The 23,021-nt window shown below is 33.4% G+C and overlaps 4 protein-coding genes, 1 long non-coding RNA gene and 1 pseudogene across 7 annotated transcripts; 2 read left to right on the top strand and 4 right to left on the bottom strand.

The window, feature by feature from the left end:
- Positions 1,807 to 3,291, top strand: LOC104771669. The gene has a single exon (XM_019241647.1). It carries the CDS (start codon positions 2,090 to 2,092, stop codon positions 3,053 to 3,055), a length of 966 nt encoding a protein of 321 aa, XP_019097192.1. The 5' UTR covers positions 1,807 to 2,089; the 3' UTR covers positions 3,056 to 3,291.
- On the bottom strand, positions 4,310 to 5,881 carry LOC109131250 (annotated as a pseudogene).
- LOC104772812 lies at positions 9,736 to 10,322 on the bottom strand. The gene is made up of 3 exons (XM_019241951.1): positions 10,269 to 10,322; positions 9,918 to 10,182; positions 9,736 to 9,839 (listed from the first exon to the last, which is right to left on the bottom strand). The coding sequence occupies exons 1-3, from the start codon at positions 10,320 to 10,322 to the stop codon at positions 9,736 to 9,738; spliced, it is 423 nt and encodes a 140-aa protein (XP_019097496.1).
- Positions 11,083 to 12,878, bottom strand: LOC104771667. 3 transcript variants are annotated; one of them, XR_764881.2, is made up of 4 exons: positions 12,612 to 12,878; positions 12,229 to 12,349; positions 11,465 to 12,151; positions 11,083 to 11,295 (listed from the first exon to the last, which is right to left on the bottom strand). It is a non-coding gene; the product is annotated as an uncharacterized LOC104771667 (long non-coding RNA). The 3 variants fall into 3 exon arrangements; XR_764880.2 differs by having other exon boundaries at positions 11,465 to 11,887; positions 11,984 to 12,349; positions 12,612 to 12,875; XR_764879.2 differs by having other exon boundaries at positions 11,465 to 12,349; positions 12,612 to 12,876.
- LOC104772810 (phosphatidylinositol 4-phosphate 5-kinase 6-like) lies at positions 14,661 to 15,172 on the bottom strand. Its single transcript, XM_019242194.1, has one exon. The coding sequence runs from the start codon at positions 15,085 to 15,087 to the stop codon at positions 14,713 to 14,715; it is 375 nt and encodes a 124-aa protein (XP_019097739.1). The 5' UTR covers positions 15,088 to 15,172; the 3' UTR covers positions 14,661 to 14,712.
- Positions 17,656 to 19,216, top strand: LOC104771666 (uncharacterized protein At4g15970-like). Its single transcript, XM_010496236.1, has 3 exons — positions 17,656 to 17,923; positions 18,003 to 18,380; positions 18,737 to 19,216. Exons 1-3 carry the CDS (start codon positions 17,660 to 17,662, stop codon positions 19,214 to 19,216), a joined length of 1,122 nt encoding a protein of 373 aa, XP_010494538.1. The 5' UTR covers positions 17,656 to 17,659.

The following is a 23,021-nucleotide window of genomic DNA, read 5'->3' as shown; positions in this document are numbered from 1 at the left end:
TTTCTCAAGTCGGAATCCATCGAATTGAGAGAGGAGATGAATCGAAAAAGGTTGGGAATCCGCCGTTCCTGCTTCTGAATACCTCCTTAGGTCTGCCAAGAGATGGACATTATTACTCTGCTTTGGGATACTCTTCACCAATAGGTATGAATTTTTTTTATAAATTTTGAATTTTTTTTTTTGTTTCTGAAACAGTTTTTGAATTTGTTCTCCTTTAGTTTTAATTTCACATGATGATGCTCTTTATTATGGTTTGTTTCTTTCACATGTTGATCGAGTTTAAAAAATTAAGTTTCGTGTTTCAATGGGTTTTGATTGCTTTATTCAGTTTCAACATATTTTGCTTTCTGAGATTTTATAAATTTTCCTCCTTTTTGGGTTTTGACTAGTTTATAATCACCATTGTTTCGAAGCTCAATGTTTCAACTTTTGATTATTTTGGTCTGATTGGTAATTTCGTTTCTCATTTGCTATTCTCTTTGGTTTGATGAAACAGAATGAGAATTTATATCAACTCACATGATGAATATTGTATATGCCGTTGGATTTAGCTACAAGACATGATTTTGAAACTAACACACTCTAAAAAACATTTGGTATAAAATTTACTGTTGCAGGATGTGAATATTTCAGAGTCTAAAGACATAGCTCGACCATCCGTAACAGAAGCTGAAAGGTTGAAGCTGATATCTGAAGGCTGTGGTCCAAAAACTGTGAGTGTAATGTGCTCCTTGTTGGATCCTTTTTATATGTCTCTAATTAGGTCTGCCAAGTCTAGGCTCCTCTGATGCACAAGGCTGGAGGACATGTGGTTTATTCATGTTCTTGTTCTCTTTCCGTTTGGGATATCTCTTTGTTTTTATAAACTTGATTATGAAGTTTGGCTTCCTGAGTTTTGGACTTTGCCATCAGAAACTTTTCAAACACGATTTGGTCCTTTTGATTGGATGTTTATAGTTTTGAAGGGAGAAAACCCGGCGTGTTTTCAAGTGATGAAGATGTCGTTACAAGAACTGTGGAGGTTATGCTTATTGTTCAGGTTTGTGTCTTGAATGGTATAAAATGTTTTTCATCCATTCTACGATTATTTCTTGTTTTAATTTTTCTATCTCGTGTGAAACTATCCATGTTTGTTTAACTGGTTCTGATGAGGCAGAAGTGGCAACTGAGTTTAAAGAAATGGCGAAAGCGTTTGCTGAAAGAGCTAGAGCAAGCTCTCCAACTCTTCCTCTGACTGTATTAGTAATGCAACGATCAATGGGATTAGCAACTGCAAGTTTCTCTTTGATGCAGATAGTCGAGGTTCTATAAGAAGAAAAGCATCAGGTTAGTAACTCGTCTCTTTCCTCTATCTTCTCTGTTTTTTGTATTTCTGATGCTACATCTATTAATCCTACTTGTCTCTGTTATTTCAGGTTTTGGATGATGCTTTTATCGATCAGTGTTGGCTTTGATGGACACACTTCTTCTCTATGCTATGTCTTCAGGGAAGTAACATCATTTGGATGGTGGTTCATTGACTGAGATTTGTCTAATCATGTTTAAAGGATCAACTTGTTCAAACTTGAGTGTTAATTTTCAAAAAAAAAAATTCAGAATTTTAAAAACCCAAAATTAGGTTCTACCATTGGAGCATACAATTTTACAGTTTTTAAAAAAGTTTTTAACTTCACTATTTCCAAATATTATAATTAAAAACATACTTAAGTATCTTTTTTAGTATCTACCATTGAACTTGCTCTAATATTCGCTATTTTTTTTATTACATTCCCAAATTTGGCTTTCTAGCTAATTCACTCTATAATGATTTAACTTTTTTGTTGACAAAAAAAGACATTAGTGAACTTTTTCTAATCGTGTTTTCATTCTAATTTTAGAAATAAATATATTTTATTTTTGTAGGAAAGATTGGAACTTTTTTAAAACCATGAAGTGACCTTTCTCTTTTCTTGTCCTTTCTCTCTCTCTCTCTCTCTCTCTCCTCTGTTGAGTTCTCTCTGAAACATTTTTTTTTTTCATCACATCTTCAAAAAAGTCACCGCCTTTAACAATCTTCCCCAATCTCTCTATACAAACCCTAATTTCATCCATGGATCTCGCTGCAGAAGAGCTTCAATTCCTCAACATTCAAGGTATTTTACGTGAGTCCACCACGATCCCCAAATTTTCCCCAAAAACCTTCTACCTCATAACCCTAACCCTTATTTTCCCTCTCTCCTTCGCAATCCTCGCTCATTCTCTCTTCACCCAACCAATCTTAGCTCAGCTCGATTCAATTCCTCCCCAAGATCAATCCCAAACCAATCACGAATGGACCCTTCTCCTCATTTACCAATTCATTTACGTCATCTTCCTCTTCGCCTTCTCTCTCGTCTCCACGGCAGCCGTCGTATTCACCGTGGCGTCGCTTTACACGGGAAAGCCTGTTTCTTTCTCGTCAACATTGCACGCGATTCCTCTGGTTCTGAAGCGTTTGTTCATTACCTTCCTCTGGGTGTCTCTCTTGATGCTTGTGTACAACTCTGTTTTCTTGTTGTTCCTCGTGGTTTTGATCGTGGCCATCGATTTACAGAGCGTGATCCTCGCTATGTTCTCGATGGTTGTGATCTTTGTTCTGTTTTTGGGTGTTCATGTTTATATGACTGCTTGGTGGCATTTAGCTAGTGTTGTCTCTGTTCTTGAGCCTATTTACGGGATTGCTGCCATGAAGAAGAGCTATGAGTTGCTTAAAGGAAGGACTAGTACGGCGTGTACGATGGTTTTTGTGTATCTTGCTCTCTGTGGTGTCACCGCTGGTGTTTTCGGTGCGGTTGTGGTTCATGGAGGAGATGATTTCGGGTTGTTGACGAAGATTGTTGTTGGAGGTTTCTTGGTTGGGATACTAGTGATTGTGAATCTTGTGGGTTTGCTTGTGCAGAGTGTGTTTTACTATGTTTGCAAGAGTTTCCATCATCAGGAGATTGATAAATCCGCGTTGCATGATCATATCGGTGGGTATCTTGGTGACTATGTGCCTTTAAAGAGCAGCATTCAGATGGAGAACTTTGATATTTAATCGTTAATGGATCGGATGATGATGAAGAAGAAGATTAAGAAACAGTTTTTGCGGTTTGTCATTGTAAGTTGTAATGTTTGTAATTTTCTATAGCGTTTGTTTAGCTTTTGCATACCTAAAATTAACTTGGGAATAGTCTGATAATTGCAGATGTTCTGTTCCTTGTAATTTTCATAGTGTCTTGTTCAAATTTTGAAAGATTAATGGAATAAAATTGTTATTAGACAATTTCTTAACTCTGTGTTACTTAACTATATTAGTCTTGCCTCATGTGCATGAGAGCTAACTTAACTTGTTGTAGATAGAACAACTCTACCTTGTCAGGAAAAATTGCATCGGAGACTCAAGTATTGTGGGTTAGTTATTCTTGTCATCTAAAGTTAGGTTAGTTATTCTTCACATAGCCTGATATTTGAAATTGAATACCATCATTTGAATCCTTTTACCCTGGCTTCTGATTTCTTTGCGATGTCATCTTTGAGTGTTTTACGATCTATGTAATCCATCTCTCCACTTGGATTCATAATTTAGACCTTTGAGTCTTGCATATTTAGTTGCATCTGCTCTTTCTAGAGCTGTACTAGTACTATGTTTCAACACCTACCGTGTCTCAAGTTGTCGAAGGGAATTTTCTTTTAGGGTATTTGATCATTAATTTTGTACAGTTGCTAGCTGTCTATCACAATTTGTAACGGGCATCTCACTCTCTCAAGCTCCCTCTTGTTGACTTAATTGGTTAATTGTTTGTTTAGCAAGAATGGAGGATACAGATCCCTTCTTCGTTTTTACAGTGTCAGAAGTGAAAGAAAACTATGCCTATGCCACACCAGAGACAGTCCTTGAAGGTAAACAATGAGACTTAAGACTTCCCATTTTTACTAGACTTCGTTTTTTTACTTATATTTTTCTGTGTAATAAAACCTGCCAGATCATCTCTGGAGTCACATTTGCAGGAGCGTGCACCTCATTACCAGGTCAAATTTTGACCCGTGAAAGAGATAAATACCTGAATTTTTATGTTCCTCTGTAGCAAGCTACATTGAAAGGTGAATGGAAAGAGGCAAAGGTAATAATCGATCAGAACAAATCATAGTGGCAAGAGTGAGCACATACTCTGTATCTTAAGAGCTTTCGTTTGAAACTTCTGCATGCTTTTTACTGTATCATCATTGTGAACTTTGTAGTGCGGTCATATGTGAGACATCTTAATCACTTTCAGAGAGTAGCAAGTTCTAGTAAGTAGATAAACTCGAATCTAGAGACTTTATTTATGTGGAAACATGATACTAGGAATAACATATGAGAAACAGTACAATTTTCATTCGAGAAGAAGCTGACATGACTTAGAAACCCTAGGCATCGACTCCAATTCCTCAATCACTTTTTGTCTCTCTTCAGGATTGAAGGTAGATCTAACGGAGATTTCTGCTCTTTCTAAACACTTGGAATTAGCTAGGATGTACGTCACAAATTCTTTCTCTTCTACTCGTCCTCCATATCCGTTTGTCCACTGAAAGATCACGAAACTGGAAGATAAGCAACCGGGGACTGAATTCGGTTGGTTCCATGAAAGTGGGAGATCCTTGGGGTTATCTGTAAATTCCTGGACAAGCAAACGAGAGGACTATATATGAAGCGATTTCAATTACTAGTTATATTAGTAGAAGAGGAGGAAGATGCCTACATAACCAATTAACCAAAAGACTTGTTAGTTTTGGAGAATTTCCAAGCAGAAGTGTGAGAGGTTCCAACCAGTCTTGATTCAACTGGAAATATTCTTAACTCTGTAAGTCGAGAGAAGTTGATAAAGCTACAACGCACAAGCTGCGATTGTAAAAAAAAAAAAAAAAACAAGAAAACGTAATTAGTAGATGCAAAAACTGTGACCACAAACCATGTGAGAAAAGAGAGATAGCTACCATTTCATCAGCCAAAAACAAGTTAAGAGACAAAACCGCTGATATAGATCGTGCCAAATTGTCAACTGCGTAGGTATCAACACATAGATCTGCACTATCAAGACAAGGCATATTCTTCATCAAGCAATAGTGTCTTGATAAATTAGTGATAATAATGTTCTTTAATGCCGGAGTATATATAATCAACTAACCAAGAGCCTAGCCCTGTTTCCTACATAACTATAATTATAATCATGATACGATAAGTCCCGTAAAGAAGGCACTATCACGAAAAAATGCGTGATATTGTCATCTTCTTCTCGTGTTATTCGCAGTTTCCCAAGAACAGTACAGCATGATAAGAACCTAAAGAGAGAAGCCTCGTCTTTATAGACCACATTGATTAGGTAGAGCTTTTTAAGGGATGGTAGGCGAGCGGTAGAAGAAGGAGAATCTATGAGAACCTTGTGTGAGAGATTCAGTTTCACTAGCGTTTCGCATGTCTAAAGGCTCTTAGGCAACCTGATTGGATCTACGGACCAGAGAACCTCAAATTTTAGGCTACACACAAAACGATCAACTGCCTTTGCAACCCATTTTGCAACATCAACATGAACAGGACAGTGTGGACCGAGTTTGATACACAAGCTGTCTAATACAGGTTCCCTGTGGAGTCGCAATGACTGGTCAAGAAACCACCACACGCTCTTTTTGCTTCTATCATTATCTTTGCTTTCTTTTTTTTTTGACAAAAATTATCTTTGCTTTCTTTGTACTCGATTATAGGCATCATGGTCCATATAAAACGCCAGCGTTTTGACAAAACCGTGGTGGTCACTGCATCTTTTGTGGAGACAAGCAAGAGAATCTGCACAAGCAAATCGTCGGACAAGTCACTGATCCTGTCTTCATATAACTCTTCGGGCATCCTTAGATTGTTTTTCTCTAGAACAGATTCAGACGAAACTTACGAAGCAGAGCGCTGATTAAGAAGAATGACTCGTGAATTTGTGATGGTATCATGTGAACGCAAAAGAAAGCCCTAACTAATTATGTTATTCGGAAACTGTTTTTTTCTTTCTTTTTTGTATTTTTGATTTTTGATATATATTTTTTGGATAAAGATTTTTTTTTTTTTTAACACATTCATTCTTCATTAATTTGAAACCGATAAGATTTTTTGAAATATACGTTGGATAAAGATTTTTTTTAAATCTTTTTAATACATTTTATTTTCAAATATGGTTAATAACTAATTATTTATTATAATTTTTTTCTGTGTCAAAAGTTGTAAGAGCTACTCCGTTGGAGGTATCTACTGTCATGAAATCACATAGGATGTACAGGGCCTTTAACGTACTTCTTAATCCTGCGTGTTTAGCACCGCACCGGCCAGGATAAAGTCTCATTTAACAGGGGCTGCATGCACATACATCAACAAATAAGTTTTCACAAAATAAACATAAAACGTTAACACTACAAGATATACGGCTTCTTACGTCAGTTTTTTCAATATCTCACGTCGATAATAAACCGATTTAAATATATACACGTCGGTTACGAAAGTGACGTAACTTTCATCGACGTAAAATTTAATTAATAACTAGGGGATAACCCTGTAGCACAGTACGGGGTTAAATATTTTTTAACCTTTTTCTTGTCTAAGTTAGGTTATCTATCTTATTTTCGAAGTTAAAATAAAAACGTAATCGGTAATAAACTAATTCAGTCGCTTTATATAATCTCATACTTTGCATAATATAGCTGCTTACAAAATCAGACAGACAAAGAGTATATTGAATAGTAGCTATGTAAGAGGGTATATATTCGACAATATCGGATCGTAGGTTCGTAATCGATTATGCACAAAGCAATATTGGACTATAGTTTTGTTGGTTTGTGTTCTAAGATTCTAATCAATAATAATAATTTGTGTTTTATGAATGTTTAATATCCAAAGTAAACAATAATAAAATAAAATAAAATAATAGCAACACTCAACAGCAACATTATGTAGGTAGGCTGCATTATGATGATTTCGGGTATCCAGAACCTCAGTACTTTAACAGCAACACTCAACCTATCTGTTGATGGATTCAAATCCTCTATGTATGCAACCATTTTTTTGTTTGGTTCTTGATTATTTTGGAGAACGAAGAAAGATGATGAAAGGTGAGAGGTTAGAATATTTTAGATAATAGATATATAGTAAATTTTCTATCGTGGATGAAGTTTGAAGTTGCACCAAAAAAAAAGATATATATATATATATATATATATATCTAGAAAAGAGGAATATGAAGAGTGATTGGAAGTTACTTACAAAATTTATGTCCGTTTCTCTATTGTCAGTTCGAAATTGAAGTAATCAAGGCAAAGACTTTGAAAATAACAAAAAACTTTCTGTTTGGTGTATAATCCATACATGCATTGGTTAAATTTGATCGAAACTATACATTATAATTGATTAATTCATATTTATATTGTACTTATACTAAATTAGACAGTCTAAGTTAAATAGCAGTTTTTACTAATCGCATGTACTGTAATAAAAATAAGAATCAGTATAAATTTCTTTTACATTTATAGATACATGATGAAACTGATGCTACTTCAAAGTAGATTTCATCATCATATACTCCATTGAAACTATGATTCTTAGAAGTCTTATTCATCATCAATGTCTCTGTTGAAAGAGATCCTTATTTTACTATATTGAAGATTTCTAAATTAAATAATTTATTACAATATTCAAAAGTAAAGAAAAAAACTAAACAGTCAAATATCTCTTAAACAAAATTAAGTTTTGAACAAATAAATTATAAACAATAAAAATACCATATAAATAACCAAAGCAAAATTATATTAAAAACTGAACCAAATAAATAACCAACAAAGTTTTAAATTAAGCATATAAAAATGCTTTTTATTGTTCAAAGGAAAAATGTGAAAATAATTGGAAACCAAACGTGGAGTAGGACTATGGTTTTCCGTGATCAACATCTTCACAGCTAATGACTTCATTCAAATCCTTGGTAGGATAATCTCCTTTATCTTCGGTGATATCAGTAGACTGATCGGTACATTTTTTCTTACTTGTAGATGATTGATCAATGTTTGGGTCTGTGGCTTCTGTTTTGCGCTTCGACGAAGGAGTTGAACTGGAAGAATGATCAGTTTCATAAGGCTCAGTGCCATTAGTAATCATCAGTGATGCCTGCACGTAAAAAAGTATATACATTAGATGTTTCTGATAGCACTATATAGATATATAGAAACTATATTTAATAAAAAAAGGCAAACCTGTTCAGAGGTGAGACTAATTCTGTCAATAGTATTTTCAGATGCTTCATTACTAATTTCCATGAATTTATTGCCTTCCCAGACATTAGCAACCTTGTAACTATCATTAGCACCAGAAAGATTGTCCCCACCAATACATATCAGAAATTGAAAGGTCTTCCCACACACAGCCTTAATCTGATCAGGGATCAAAGTAGGATCCGTAATCTGCATATTCGATATTGTGAATGATTCCATATTTTGTTAAAAATCTAACCAAGGAATTTAAAAATATACCTCTTCAAATGAACCATTTAGGATTTCAGCTGCGGAAACACCAACAATTTTTGATGCCCAACTATCAAACATGAAAATTTTGGTTTCACCACTCTTGTCCCAAACGTGGACATGTAATTTGTACCTAAAGAGGAATTAATCATCTAATAGATAAACCAACAAATATTCATATTTCAAAATATATGACAAATAATTAGAAGACTTACTTAGGCTCAATCAACGTGGCCCACTCGTTACAGGTTTCACACCTCCACCTTGGTTTGCTTGGTTTCTTAACATCTTCCACTTTAATTGACAGGTCCTCTTTATCAACCTTCTTATTACACTTTCGACAGCTAATGTAGAACCAACCCCAATCTGTATCGATTGCTGAAATAGTACATGCGATTCTACATTTTCCTACCTATCAAAATAATATTACATCCTTAAGCTTATAACTCATACATTTTCCAAAACAGATTATGTTAATATATTGTTAGACTATTAATAAATGTAAAATACCTCTGTTTCAGCAAGTACGTCAGCGATCATTTGCAAAGGAAAGTCAAGACCACTCTTGGAGAGAGACGGGTTATAAACTCTCTTTCCACCAGAATTGGTAATTGTTAAAGCCAATTGATCCGCAGGAAGACTAAAATGAAAAAGAGGAATAGTAAATCATAATGAAACATATTGTTGATTAATAATTTTAACGCTATTTGAATTTACATGTTCTGAAAAGCCTCCATCTCTGGTAACTGAGGATTGATCATCAAGATAGAAGAATCGAAAGCATTCTCAATGTATCGTTTTTCTGAAATAAAATATAAATATGATACAGTAGTTAAATGTTTTATAAAAATAGCATTTGGTAAATATTATGTGCCCTACAAATTAAATGTATAAATACTATGCGTACTGTTACCTTTATAGCTATTTTGTTTAACAAAGCGTAGGAAACACATAACCATTCCATCACTTGAATCATTGATAGCACGATCTAAAGCTTCAGCATAGGTTTCCCATAGAGTACATGATAATCGTTTATCCCTAAATAAGAATTGTAACAAACATAGATTATATTAAAATAGTATAACGTATAAGCATGAAAATCTATATCTCTTAGATTTTAAATAGTATAATGTATAAACATGAAAATATATATATATATTTTTTTTGTTATGAACAAAGAAAATCTAAAAATATATATTTAGATTTATAATATTACTCAGTGTCTCTTATCTCAAACTCAATTTTCTTCCTGGTAATGTTGTTACGACTTGTGATTTCTTCTAAACCTCCAGAACTGACTACTTGACCAATAACGTCTGTAAATATAAATAATACAACTATTAATAAAATCATCCTTCTATATTAGTAACAAAATATATGTATTATGAAATTACCTAGCAGGAGATTTTTGTCAAGATTTCCAGCAAGTATACTATCAAACGATGTGAATGATAAGTAATGATCATCAGATACATTTTCAGAAGGAAAAATTGTGGTACCATATCTGGTACTGATCTTATACTTTATAAGAGAAGGACGCAAGTAGGCTGTACAGAGATTCAAACCAAAAGTTGATATAACTTTCCAAGATCCCGGCTTCAATTCAGATTCAAACTTATTGATATGATCCTTTCTGACAGAAGCTCCTATTTTGTCACCCTATATAAAACAAAAAAATACTCTTAGAATGAATTGATATTAATCTATTAGCAAAAGAATAATAAATTGATATTTAAAATACATACTGTTTCGTCAGCCAGAATTAGTTCGAGTGATTCACCAAGTTTAGCGGTATTCATTTTCCAACTGTGGAGAATTTTGACTTGAATACGCCAAGCGTTTTTGTATGGTTTTAGATCTTTCAAAGGAGTGTAAGAAAGGGGTAGAGCCATCATTTGGTGTAACGAAGTAAAAATGTATTATTTTAGTATAATAATCCAATAGAAAGTTCTCAATATATTTATAGTGAAATTCTTTGATTTAGGTTATCACTTATAAGTTAAGATTTGACATCAGGAATATACGCAAAATATATTTACTTGCTTGATTCGTTTTTCCTTTTAAACGAATATTCCTTTGAAAATTTGATCGTAAAAGATTAGTTCATAATTGTAACCTCGGAAATCAAGGAATTAAACAAAATCTGGTAACATGAATATTCGTTTTATAAGATTTTAAAAGGAAATTTGTTATGATATGTTTCGGTAATTAAGTAAATATTCAAATTTTTCGGTATTAAAATTTATGAAATCAGGGTGTTTGCCTATAAGGAATGGGTTTGTTTGGGATCTTAATTAACTATTATTGAATGAAATAATAGACTGGATCCGAAAAATATTATTCTCGAGTACAAACAGATCCGCTGGTTATTTTTGTTCTATTCTCGGTTTTTTTAAGGATCCGCGTCCCGACCCATTTTTTTTAAAGTGATCGACCGAGGGCATTTTCGTCATTTATTAAAATCGGAACTATAGGTTAATTAGATTAAATTTTGTGATTCTCTAATCATTTTTAATGAAAAACCTACCAAAACCAAGTCATGGTCCATTTTTACTCTAGGGAGTACTTCTGCTTTAATAGTATAGATAAATGTAGTTTGTACATAAAAACATCAATATCATGGCTGTAAAACAAAAAAAATATATCATGGAAAATACAAAATACATAATATAATTAAAACTGGAGCCTTGCTATTTGTCTGAATTCTGAAGCTTAAAAAACAGCAACACGGTGTGCAGCTCTTCCAAATTCAAACCAGAGCTCTTGTAAGATCTGAAATCAATCATAAAAACAGTCTTATAAATCATGAGCAGCTTAAGAATCAAACCAAATCCAAAATGCAATTCTGATTTCATGAGCACTTTAAGAAGTAATGATAACTTGCTCTATCATACTATTTATTGCTTTAAATGAAAAAATATAGATAAAAGGACACTTGTACCTTTTTACGGGGAAGGTTGGCTTCATAGAAGTTTCACACAGATGCAGAGACCAACGAAAATTACCATGCTACAATGTTCAAAAATTCAACAACGACCATAGAAAATATAGGATCATCCCATCTCCAACACCTATATCAACCAATTTCTAGCTCAGTTCCTCATGCTAATACCATACTATATGTACCTTGGAAAATGCCACGCTTAGTCTCCCAAAGTGCATGACATATGTGTCCTGTGAGTTCATCAAACAAAAAGAACACAATATTCCCTGCCAAGCAGACTGAGGCTTCGTAAGTACGTGAATGATCTCACAAGAGTTCTCAATCAAATGCAGTTCATAAAAAAAAAAAATCATAAGACAACATTAAATACTGAAAGCTTTGAAAAACAAATAAGTTCCTGAACCAGATCACATAAGCATCCTGGAGACCATAAAGGGAAGACAATGAATCACTCAATACACAAACCAATAAGTTCTGGCTTAAGTTACCAAGAGTGTAAGAAATTAAGAAACATACCGTGAAAACAAAGTTTTAACCTTTTCAAGAACAATCCGAAGAAAAATGATTCTTCTGCATATCATTTTCAAATAAGAACGAGTCATGAAATTAGCCTCGCCACCAGAGAACTCAACACCTTTTGTTTCAATTCTGAAACAATGTTTATGCATTTCAACGAGAATATTCCTTAGCATCCAAAGAAATTATCACCAGCGTTAGTTGCAGCTCTACACAGCACATCAAAAGCTTTCTTGATCATTTACCAATTCTAAAACTCTCAAAGACGAGATCGATTACAGATCCTGAAGCTGCCCAAGCTTGATTCAAAGTTATCAGAATCATTGTACGCATCACATCTTCTAGCTTAGGTTCCTCAATTTACTCCTAAGTAATTAAACCAAAAAATCAGAATACATAACACAATAACGTCACGAAGAACTCGTAAGATCCAGAAATCAAACTTAAATGCGACTACTAGCACCATAAACAAGAACACGATTTCAGAATGTGGAGCTATTCCCAAGCACGAAACACACAAAGAGCACGATTCCAGAATCTTTTACGGAATCGTCGCCGAATTGATTCCAATTTCATCGACGAACCAAATCAAATCCCTAAATCTAACACCAAATTATATAACACTCACCGGAGACGACGAAGAATCACTGAAAGAGGGAAAAATGCGAGAGAGCATAGAGGAAGAGCCATAAACGATGTTGAGAAGACCAATAGAGGATGAAGGGAACAAGATGACGAAAGAACGACTCGGGCCTCCGAGTACATTGCCGGAGACGGGGGATTATAATGAATACTACGGCGGAGGAGAGTTAGAAATTTATAACATTCCTCTTTTTACATTCACTAGGTTGGTACCCGCCCTACGCCGCGGGGCTATATTTTTTTTCTTTCTAAAAAAGTATTTTTTTTGTTTTGTGTTTTCTAAAATTATAATTTTTGTATATTGTTTGTTTGTAATCAAAACTCATTATTAATATAGTTTTTGACAATATTTAATGTTAATGTTTATTTTTTTAGTTTTTTTTTAGCCAAATTTTTCTTATTTTTGTAAAAGTCAATGTTTTTTTTTGCTTGTATTACGATGCTATGGAAAGTACATTTTTATTCAACTCTTGTTCTGATATATTTTGTCTTTCCAAGTGAAAATGATCATATATGAGTCAAAAATTGAACTTTACAACATTTACATACTATATAATAAAAGTCTAAGGACATATAATTTAGTTTCTAGTGAGCTGACATTAATTTACGTAGCCTTTTTGTTGAGCAATGTATTCGTGTTTTACCGCCAATAGCCTTCATGTTCGTTCAAAAACTTTTTTACAAACCTTTTTGCCAGAAGTTTCCAGAGGTTACATTATGTGTCTTTATCAAAGTTTACAATAGCTTTAGTAATCATATGGTCGAACCTCGTTCAGACAGTTTATGTCTCCATCAGACCAACTGAGAGACTTTATTCTATGAGTCTCTCTTGTTCAATGACTTCACAGTCTTTGTCCACTTGCCTGGTAGAAGTCAAACACTCGAATTTTTGGGTTTACTAATGAAAGAAGTGAAAAGACATATAAGTAATGGATCAATCACCTCCAGAATTCTTGGACCATTCTTTTGCAATCCGAATACAAATTTTGATTTTTGAGCGTCATATTTCGATTTCAGACTCTAGTTTAGTAGTAAGACGGCCATGAGAGGATCCTTTGATGTCAAACCGCCTATGGATGAAGTGACCAGTACAAAAGAGATTACCCATTATCATAATTCGAACATGCAGAAGCAAGTATTTTCTCATCAGTACATCCAACTGAAAATGTTAACAACAACAATACAGAGACATGAATACAATAAGGGTATGGACATTTTTCTGTGCAGTGCCAGTCAATTACACGCAAAAGTGTCTTCACATTGCCTATCATGATTGTAGTAAGCTGGGAGCATCTTCATAAGAACCTGTTAAGGGAAAAAAATAAACACATGAGTGAGTTATAATAATCAGAATTAAGCGGTTAAAATGCAGCTCTTACTTTAGTTTATGCCTAGCGAACATTGGTCAACTACAAAAAGCTTCCACTTTTTCTTGGAGATGATAGCTCCCTGATGACATCGCTCCCACAAATCGATAACTTATAATCTGTTGCGTCCACATTAGATAGTTTCCAGAGAGTCTTACACAAAACAAAATATTTTTATATGTTTTCTCAAGACCACAAGAAAAGAAATCAAAAGTAAGAGAGGTTATAACCTGAACAGGACAATAATCTTTTCATTTGAACTCACAAAAATGGTGTGGAAGAGTGTATTTTGATCATTCAAATTGGAATTTCGTCCAAATTTTTTCCTTTGGATCGTACGCGGAAGCCTTCAGACCATGAGACATAGTGATGGTGCTGGTCTTCCTACAGAATGTCTTCCCAACGAAAACAACACTCAACATCAAACAAAGCAAAACAAACAAATACAAAACAAAAAACAAAAATAGTTTTGGTTATCTAACTCCAAGCTGCAAGTTAAGCATGAGTTCATAATTCTTGTGCCCTTTGGAGATAGTTTGTCCTTGTTTTTTAGCAGGCTGTATTCTCAATGGCCCTAATGATGATCTATTACTCTCTTTATTATCATCTAATTGAAGAGAACCAGAACCATTATTCATTAATTCTATTTTTCCATTACATACTCTTCCATCAACGAATCTCCTCCTCGGCCTCTTACTATTCTTGGTCATATTCACATTACTACTTTGCTCCAAAGAACCGTACGAAAGAAGCATCTTTCTGAGACGGCAAAACTGCGTTCTGACATGTAAAAACCACAAATGAACTCAAATCAACATAGAACACTTGTTGTGGTTGCCAATCAAAATTCCTTGAAGATGTGGAAGGGTAATAAGTCTCGTTCTGCTCTTTAGGATCTTTGCTCCAAACACCGACGTAGAAACTCCCATCCGACCATCGGAAAGTTCCATTGCCTTTAGGAGCTCCGTCTTGCCAAGACCCATTGTAATGGTTCCCGTTGCTCCAAGTCATGGTCCCGTTACCATTCAGCAACCCATTCTTCCATTGTCCGATGTAATGATTCTTGTTTCTTCTATTGACACCTACCGTGTCCATCTTCTAGAGCTCTCCTCCATTCTCCGTCGTAGCAATCTCCTTTGACGTAACATTCCGTTCCTTGCCCATGTGGCCATGTATCAGATTCATAACCCAAGATTCTCTATATAAGCTCCAAACGAATCAATATAAGTACCAACCAAAAAAAAAAAACTTGGCAAATGTGACACAGATGAAACGATTTGGGGATTGTTTCTTCGAAGCGATGCGGAGCCTCGAGACATGGTGAAGAGAGAGGAGAATGGAAAGGTTAGATATAATTATGACATGTAAGCAAAATTAGAGCTGATTTGTATTAATGTTATAATTTAATTGGTTACACATTTTAACTGATGTGTCAACTACTCCTTCAACTAAAAAGCTGAGGTGTCAACACTTGAGAGAAACACCTTCTACTTTTATTGTATTGATTAAAAATAATAAAATTAAAGTCGGTTTATCAAATGACGCCAAATCCCGTCTTATTAAAAAAGTTAAAGTCGGTTTAACAAGTGACGTTAATAAACCGACGTCTTCCATCCTATTTCTTGTATAACATGTTATAATTTTAGTAGTTTTAATTTGTAACATTACGTACGTAGTGTTTCTAGCTAGGTTTAAACACATCTAAAAATTTAGAACACCGAAAATTATTATCCCCAAGATCTTCTAACGTTTAATTAAGTCAAACTAGACTAGTAGACTGGTAAAAAAAATCAAAATAATGTGTAAAGCACATGATCATAATCCGATTACTAAGGAATAGTCAATATAATTTTATTTACTAGGTTCTTCTTCGTCAATCGATCACTTTACAAGTAAAGTACTCGCATATCTTAACTAATATTGATTAATTGTTTGTTTAAAGGTACTTAGCTTGTTGAATCTCAATGCCATTGACTTTTTTCTTTTTTACAACTATGTAATTTTTTAAGGGAAAAATGTCATTAAATAAATATATGAACTTTCAAATTTAGGCCAAAAAAATCATGAACTTCGTGGGAGACCATTTAATACATCAATTTTTGTTGACTAGCCATTTAAAACACCAAATATTGTTGACTAAGCCAATATTGACATACCGTTAAATGAGATAACTGAGCAACTAACGACCGTTACTTTGCTATTTAACGGCATGTTGTTTTTAGCGTCATCAACGATATTTGATGTTTTAAACGGCTACTCAACAAAACTTGATGTATTAAATGGCCTCTCACAAAGTTTATGATTTTTTACCTAAATTTGAAAGTTTATGTATTTAATTACATTTTATCTAACTTGAATAGTCTAATTTTTATTATTCAACTAATAATGACTAATTATTGAATGAGTTATTTAAACCCCCAAAATAAAAAGTTATCCTATACTCTTCAATAACACATTATTGAACTGGAGTATATTTCAATAAAAATGTAATAATGTAATTTGATCACATGTATATTATTTTTGTTTGTTAATAGACAAATAAAATTTAGCACATGGGTTCTCATAGTATTTTACAAACGTAAATATTATTTTTAATCATTTTTATGTTTTCAAAAAACACAGAAGAGTAATACATCAACAAATTATTTAACAAATCACCTCTCAAATAATAGAGAAGATATATGAATGTATTTTTAATTACATAAATAGTAGATTATACATTTTCTGTTAAATAATATCATATTCATGAAAATTTCTCAAGTTTTAAATATCTTCAACTCAATTTGATGTAAATAAATAATATTTTTTCAATTATAACCAAAAATATTATTGCAAAGGATATTTGCTGCACCTGTACAAATAACAATAAATAGTATAATAGTCAAATTAAGCTTGATTTTACAGTTTAGAGGTATAAAGCAAAGATTGTCGAGTAAAGTGAACAAAAAATAATCAAAATGCATTATTTTTTTTTACACATAATTCGATTAAGAATCTTTTCGTCTTGTTGAGTACAAAAAAATATTAAATTATATAATTTTGGATTAATACATGAACTTTCAAATTTAGGCCAAAAAAACCATGAACTTTGTGAGAGGCCATTTAATACATCAAGTTTTGTTGAGTAACCGTTTAAAGCATCAAATATCGTTGATGACGCCAAAAACAACATGCCGTTAAATAGCAAAGTAACGGTCGTTAGTAGCTCAGTTATCTCATTTAACGGTATGTCTATTTTGGCTTGGTCAAAAATATTTTGTGTTTTAAATGGCTAGTCAACAGAAATTGATGTACTAAATGGCCTCCCACGAAGTTTATGGTTTTTTTGGCCTAAATTTGAAAGTTCATGTATTTAATGACATTTTTCCCAATTTTTTAAGAGGTATATATTTTCATTCAAGACACAGCAGAACCAGGATATAACCGGAATAAACCTTAAACAGTAAATCCCAGGTTCAGTTTTGGGTGCTTGATGTCCAACCCCCAAAACTTGGGGAATTAGTCTTATCTTATATTCTTATGTGCTAAAGTACGTTTACAAACACAAGCATTCTAATCGATTTAACTTTTTTTTTTTGTCGTATACATAATCAATTACTGTATATATATACTTTAAGAGAGAAATAAATAGGAGGTGTTATTGTCAAAGAATCAACCAAACAAAACCATGAAGAGCTTGAACACCGACTCTTCTTCCTTTTCCGGCTACGAACTGGCTGGCCCTAGTAACACCGTTGGAAGGGCCAAGTTACGGTCTATTGGGTCTGACAGTTCCACCGGTCAGAGAGATGTGCTGAGAGTCGTGTTGTTGTTCACAACCGTGGCACTTTCTTGTCTTTTGGTCTATAAATCTGTGGATAAGCCTTTACAAGTGATGTTGCCTCAATGGAAAACCAGTTGGTACTCACAAAACCAAACTTCCTTAAAGCCGGTAAGTGTCTCAATCATATTCACCAAAAGATACACTCATGTGGATCCTTGTTATATTGACTTGGTATTGTTATATATAGATACAACATACAAAACCGGTTTCAGAGCTAGATAGAGTACTGATGAACGCTGCTATGGAGGACAACACGGTGATTATAACAGCATTGAACAATGCATGGACAGCTCCAAACTCTACGTTTTATTTGTTTTTAGAGAGTTTTCAGACAGGACTAGGGACCGAGAGGTTACTGAAGCATGTGATTGCGGTTTGCCTAGATAGCAAGGCATATGACCGGTGTATGCTGGTTCATTCTCATTGCTACTTGATCAACGCCACTGATTCTGAAGAGCTCGCGGGAAAAAACCGGTTCATGTCTCCCGGTTACTTGAAGCTCATTTGGCGACGAATGGATCTCCTAAAAGAAGTTCTCAGTTTAGGCTATAACTTCCTCTTCACGGTACGTCATATCATATCTAAACAACCGGAAACCGAATAGTGAAACAAGAAATGATTTTGAAGACTTTATAGAGTTAAAGACCATGCCCAAAGGCTTGAAAATGAAGCTACGCATACCTTTTATTGCTTGAATTCTTTGTTTTAACATACTTTTTTTTTAATTCTAGTAGCTTATAAATTTATAAGCTGGTTAAGAAGTACTAGTTGAGATTTCAGATTTTTTTTACTTTCGTTAAATTTGGTTTTTGGTTTTTAGTTTGTTTGATTTGAGGTTACTAAATAAATTGAACCAATCAACTTATTTTTTCTTTTTCAGATATGTTATTTTGATATGTTCTTAATTGCATATAAATATAGGATGCTGACATCTTATGGCTCCGTGATCCATTCCCTCGGTTCTTTTCCAACGCGGATTTCCAAATTTCATGTGATGACTACAACGGAAAACCTTCTGATAAAAGCAACCACGTAAATTCCGGATTCACATATGTCAAGGCCAATAACAAAACCCGAAATTTCTACAAGTATTGGTGCGACTCGAGCAAGAGATTCCCGAAAAGACATGACCAAGATGTTTTCAATTCCATCAAGAACGACCCGTTCGTCACGGAACTCGGGATCACGATAAGGTTTTTGGATACGGTTTACTTCGGCGGGTTTTGTGAGCCTAGCCGAGACATCAACGTTGTTAACACTATGCATGCAAATTGTTGTATTGGTTTGGACAACAAAGTGAAGAATCTTAAAGCCGCTCTTGAAGATTGGAAGCAGTATTTGTTGATAAATAAAACTGTGACCGAGACTAAATGGAATATTCCACCAAGGTGTGGCTATTAAAGGTTGTGAATCTACATGTCTTGAACAGCAAACCATACAAATATCTTTAATTTCTTCAAATAAGGTTATACTAGATGGGTAACCAATGTCATGCACGGACATATAAGATTATGTTATAGGTACAATATGTAGTTTGAACTTTATAAATCTACTAGATGAGGACCCGCCCGATGTGCGGGTTTAAAGTTTTATAAATTAAATTTAATTTAACAAAAATATATTAAAATTTGTCGTAAGTTATTTATAAATTTTATTTTTGTTATAACACACTAATTTATATCAATTTACAAATCTTTTATGTATGTTACTATTAAAAGTGTATTTTTTTATACTTAAAATATATTCTATGTTACAAATATATTCTTTATCAACGCCTAGAAAATGTCTACATGAACACATTAAGCCAATTATTTTACTTTCATTTCTACATAGTTTTTTTAATACTAAAATTGTTGGCTCAAAAAAAAATTTGAATAAAAAATATATTACATATATATATATATATATATACTAATCAATGATTTATCATCACAATAATGTATGACCACCATGGAGAAAACCTCGGCTCCGTCCTCATCCCTTATGGAGGTAACCTTGCATCCAACCTCTTCAACGATGGAGAGAACTTTGGCTCCACCTTCTTCCCTTAGGGACATAACCTTGCGTCCAACCTCCTCCACCTTCCTCCCTTGAGGTGATAATCTTGTGTCCAACCTTCTCCACCATAGAAAGAACCTAGGCTATGTCCTCTTCCTGTTTGGAGAGAACATGTTCACGTCTTTTTGCTATCACAAAATGGCTTGCTCTGAGCCTCCGACAACCAATGAAAGTAAAAACCTTTTTCTAACGTCACAAAATATTTTGATAGTAACTAATGTTAAATTTCTCAATGTATTCGTGGAAGGGTCCTTGACACACCATGATGTAGCTTCTGTCTCTGTAACGCCTCAACCGCCACCTTACTTAGTGAGCCCATGTCCACTCTCAGTCCATAGGCCCACCTTCCTAAGTGGGCTCTACATCTATTCCCAGCCCGTGGACCCATCCGGTTTGTTATGTCTGGGAGGTTTTAAAAACTTGTTTACCGATTCTACAAATCAACAAATGATCTTTTTTTTTGTTTTGTCCTCACTCGCACAGTTTCGACAATCACTTCCAAGAAGATCACCCATCATGAAGTTCTCTAAGGACCCTTGAACGAAAAAATAAATGCATTTTGGTGACATATGTAGCCAAATCAATTTTTTAAAACATTTTCACATTTTTAATATTTTTTAAACAAAACATTTTATTTTTGTTATATTCAAAATTAAAAATTTATATTTTTTATAAATTTTGTAATTTTTGTTAATTATCTTTTCACATTATTAATATTTTTTTAAACAAAATATTGTATTTTTGTTGTAATCAAAATTCTTCTATTGAATATTAACTTTTACACATGTCAAAATCTGAGATTGATAACGTGACACATGTCAAAATCTTGTTAATGGCTAACTTTCAAAACCCAACTTTATATAATAAGACTAGTATTCTAACCGTACTACGTACGGGTTAAGAATCATTTAAATATAAATTTAAAAAAGTTAAGTTGAATTAACATGCTACATACATTACCTTCAAATTTCCAGAAACTTATGTGAACAAAGATGATTATTTGAAATGATGAAAATGTTGCTGGTTCTGCCTTCTTGGTCCCCTCTCTTTGATAACGCAAAACAAAAAACTTCTTACATCTGCAATTTATAATGAACAAAATGTTTTCTTAATTATTATGATAATATTGAATTAATACAGAATGTGTATTTACTTACTCAATATCCCGAAGACCGAGCTTAGCGTAGAACAAAAAACTTCTTAAACTCCATATTTGCTGAAGAGCTCTAGTTTTGTGAATTGTCAATGTGTTGAAACTGTTCTCGACAACTTTCAAAACATGGTACAGAATATTACTTTGATAGCATAATAAAAGCATTTTAATGTAAATTGTTTCAAACAAAACAAAAGACTTACAGAGTTACATAAGAGAGTATATGGCTGGAGGCCAAAGAACCTGCTTTTTTTTTTTTCATAAAGAACCTGCCATGGAATTAAATTTAGCCATTGACTACTACATATTTAGTATGCAGAAAGAATTACAATCTTTTATAAAGACTAAAACTCCTAATCTAAATACAATATAAGAGGAAGATAATAATAAATTACATTGAATTAGAACAAAAAGATAGTGGTGTGACTGGTATCTTACTCGTAGGCCTTCTTTCAAATTCCAGTGAAGGCTGTGAAGCTACAATAAGAACATTGAATTAGAACATTTAAATTCCAGTGTATACTATCTGGCGGGAAAGGAATGGCAGAAGACATGGTCAACATCCTCATACTCCAGGGCAGTTGATCAAATGGATTAATCGTCAAGTTCGGGATCAGATATTGGCTATTCAACGACAAGGAGATAGGCAGTTTGACAATGGTCTTCAGACTTGGTTCCAAACAAGATTATGAGTTTTCTCTTCCTCTAATTGTAGTTTAAATTCAACTTGTTTTTTCAAACAACAGCTGCACTAGTTGTAAAACAGCTATTTTTTCTTTGAATATAATTTAACATTAGATTAAAAAAAAAAATACAATAAGAACATTTGTTTTAAATAGGAGTAAATATCTAGTAGTTTGGAGACAAATGATTTGACCTTTATATAGGAGATGAAATTGGTTAATGGAATAGAAAATCGTGGAGAAGTGGTCAGTTATATAGACTGAAACTGAAAAGATCGTGGGATAGTGGACAAATGAATAGTTGGAAGAAACTGAATATTTCTGCTTACGCTTTATTTTTTAATTAATTGATTTTTTGCAAAAAGTAAAATCTATATGTCAGAATATTATTGGCTATGTGACTTGTGATTTATAGGATAAAAGATATTTGAATAATAACAGATATGTGCAAACTAACAGTTAATTTTATTTAGTCAGAAAATTACAAAAAAATTGAGTTCTTGCTCTGGCTACACACAAAAATAAATAAACAAGTTGTATCCCCACAAATATATTTGAATTTTGAGTTATGACCCCATCAACGGTAATTATGAACGTTTCCCATCTAATTCCGTTATAAACCGCTTTTAAAAAATCCATCTATTCGACCTATTTCCAGACTTTAAACACTTATACCATTTTAGAAGCTTTCATAATCGATTTATTCTCTGATATATTTGAATACCTAAAGCATACAAAGACAATGCTTTTTTTTGTTTTTGATCAAACACAAAGACAATGCATAACATGAAAATGTCGAGGGTTCGATATAATGATATATTTATTAAACAATAGGGTGAGTTTGTGATTTAGTACGTTTTCAAGATTTAATAAAAATTATAATACATTCACTATTTGTAATATGAGAAATCGCCATTTTTTACTGTGTATAATAAAGTGTATGTAATTGATACAACCCAACTTTTTTTTTTAATAATTAAATACAATATATAATTAAGCATCCCATACTACTTAATTAAACAAACCAACCCACACACAAACATACCAATGATAAACCAATATCCGATAACATGCACAGCAGAAACATAACAATTATACAAAACCAACACAATAACATTTCTAACCATTCTATACAGAAACCTAACATGATACTATCCAAGGTTCCAACAACATAAGCAATAAATCCAATAACATACAAACGAGACCCTAGATCATCTTCCTCCTCATCGCCATGATCCCACGATCACACTTTGCCTATACCTGCACACCACAAACAACAATTGAGATGCGTAAGTATTATCATAAATACTTA

Source organism: Camelina sativa, chromosome 20 (genome assembly GCF_000633955.1).
Source record: "Camelina sativa cultivar DH55 chromosome 20, Cs, whole genome shotgun sequence".
NCBI classification, from domain to species: domain Eukaryota; kingdom Viridiplantae; phylum Streptophyta; class Magnoliopsida; order Brassicales; family Brassicaceae; genus Camelina; species Camelina sativa.
The sequence above is the reverse complement of the archived record's forward strand: the minus strand, read 5'-3'. Positions and strand labels throughout refer to the sequence as shown.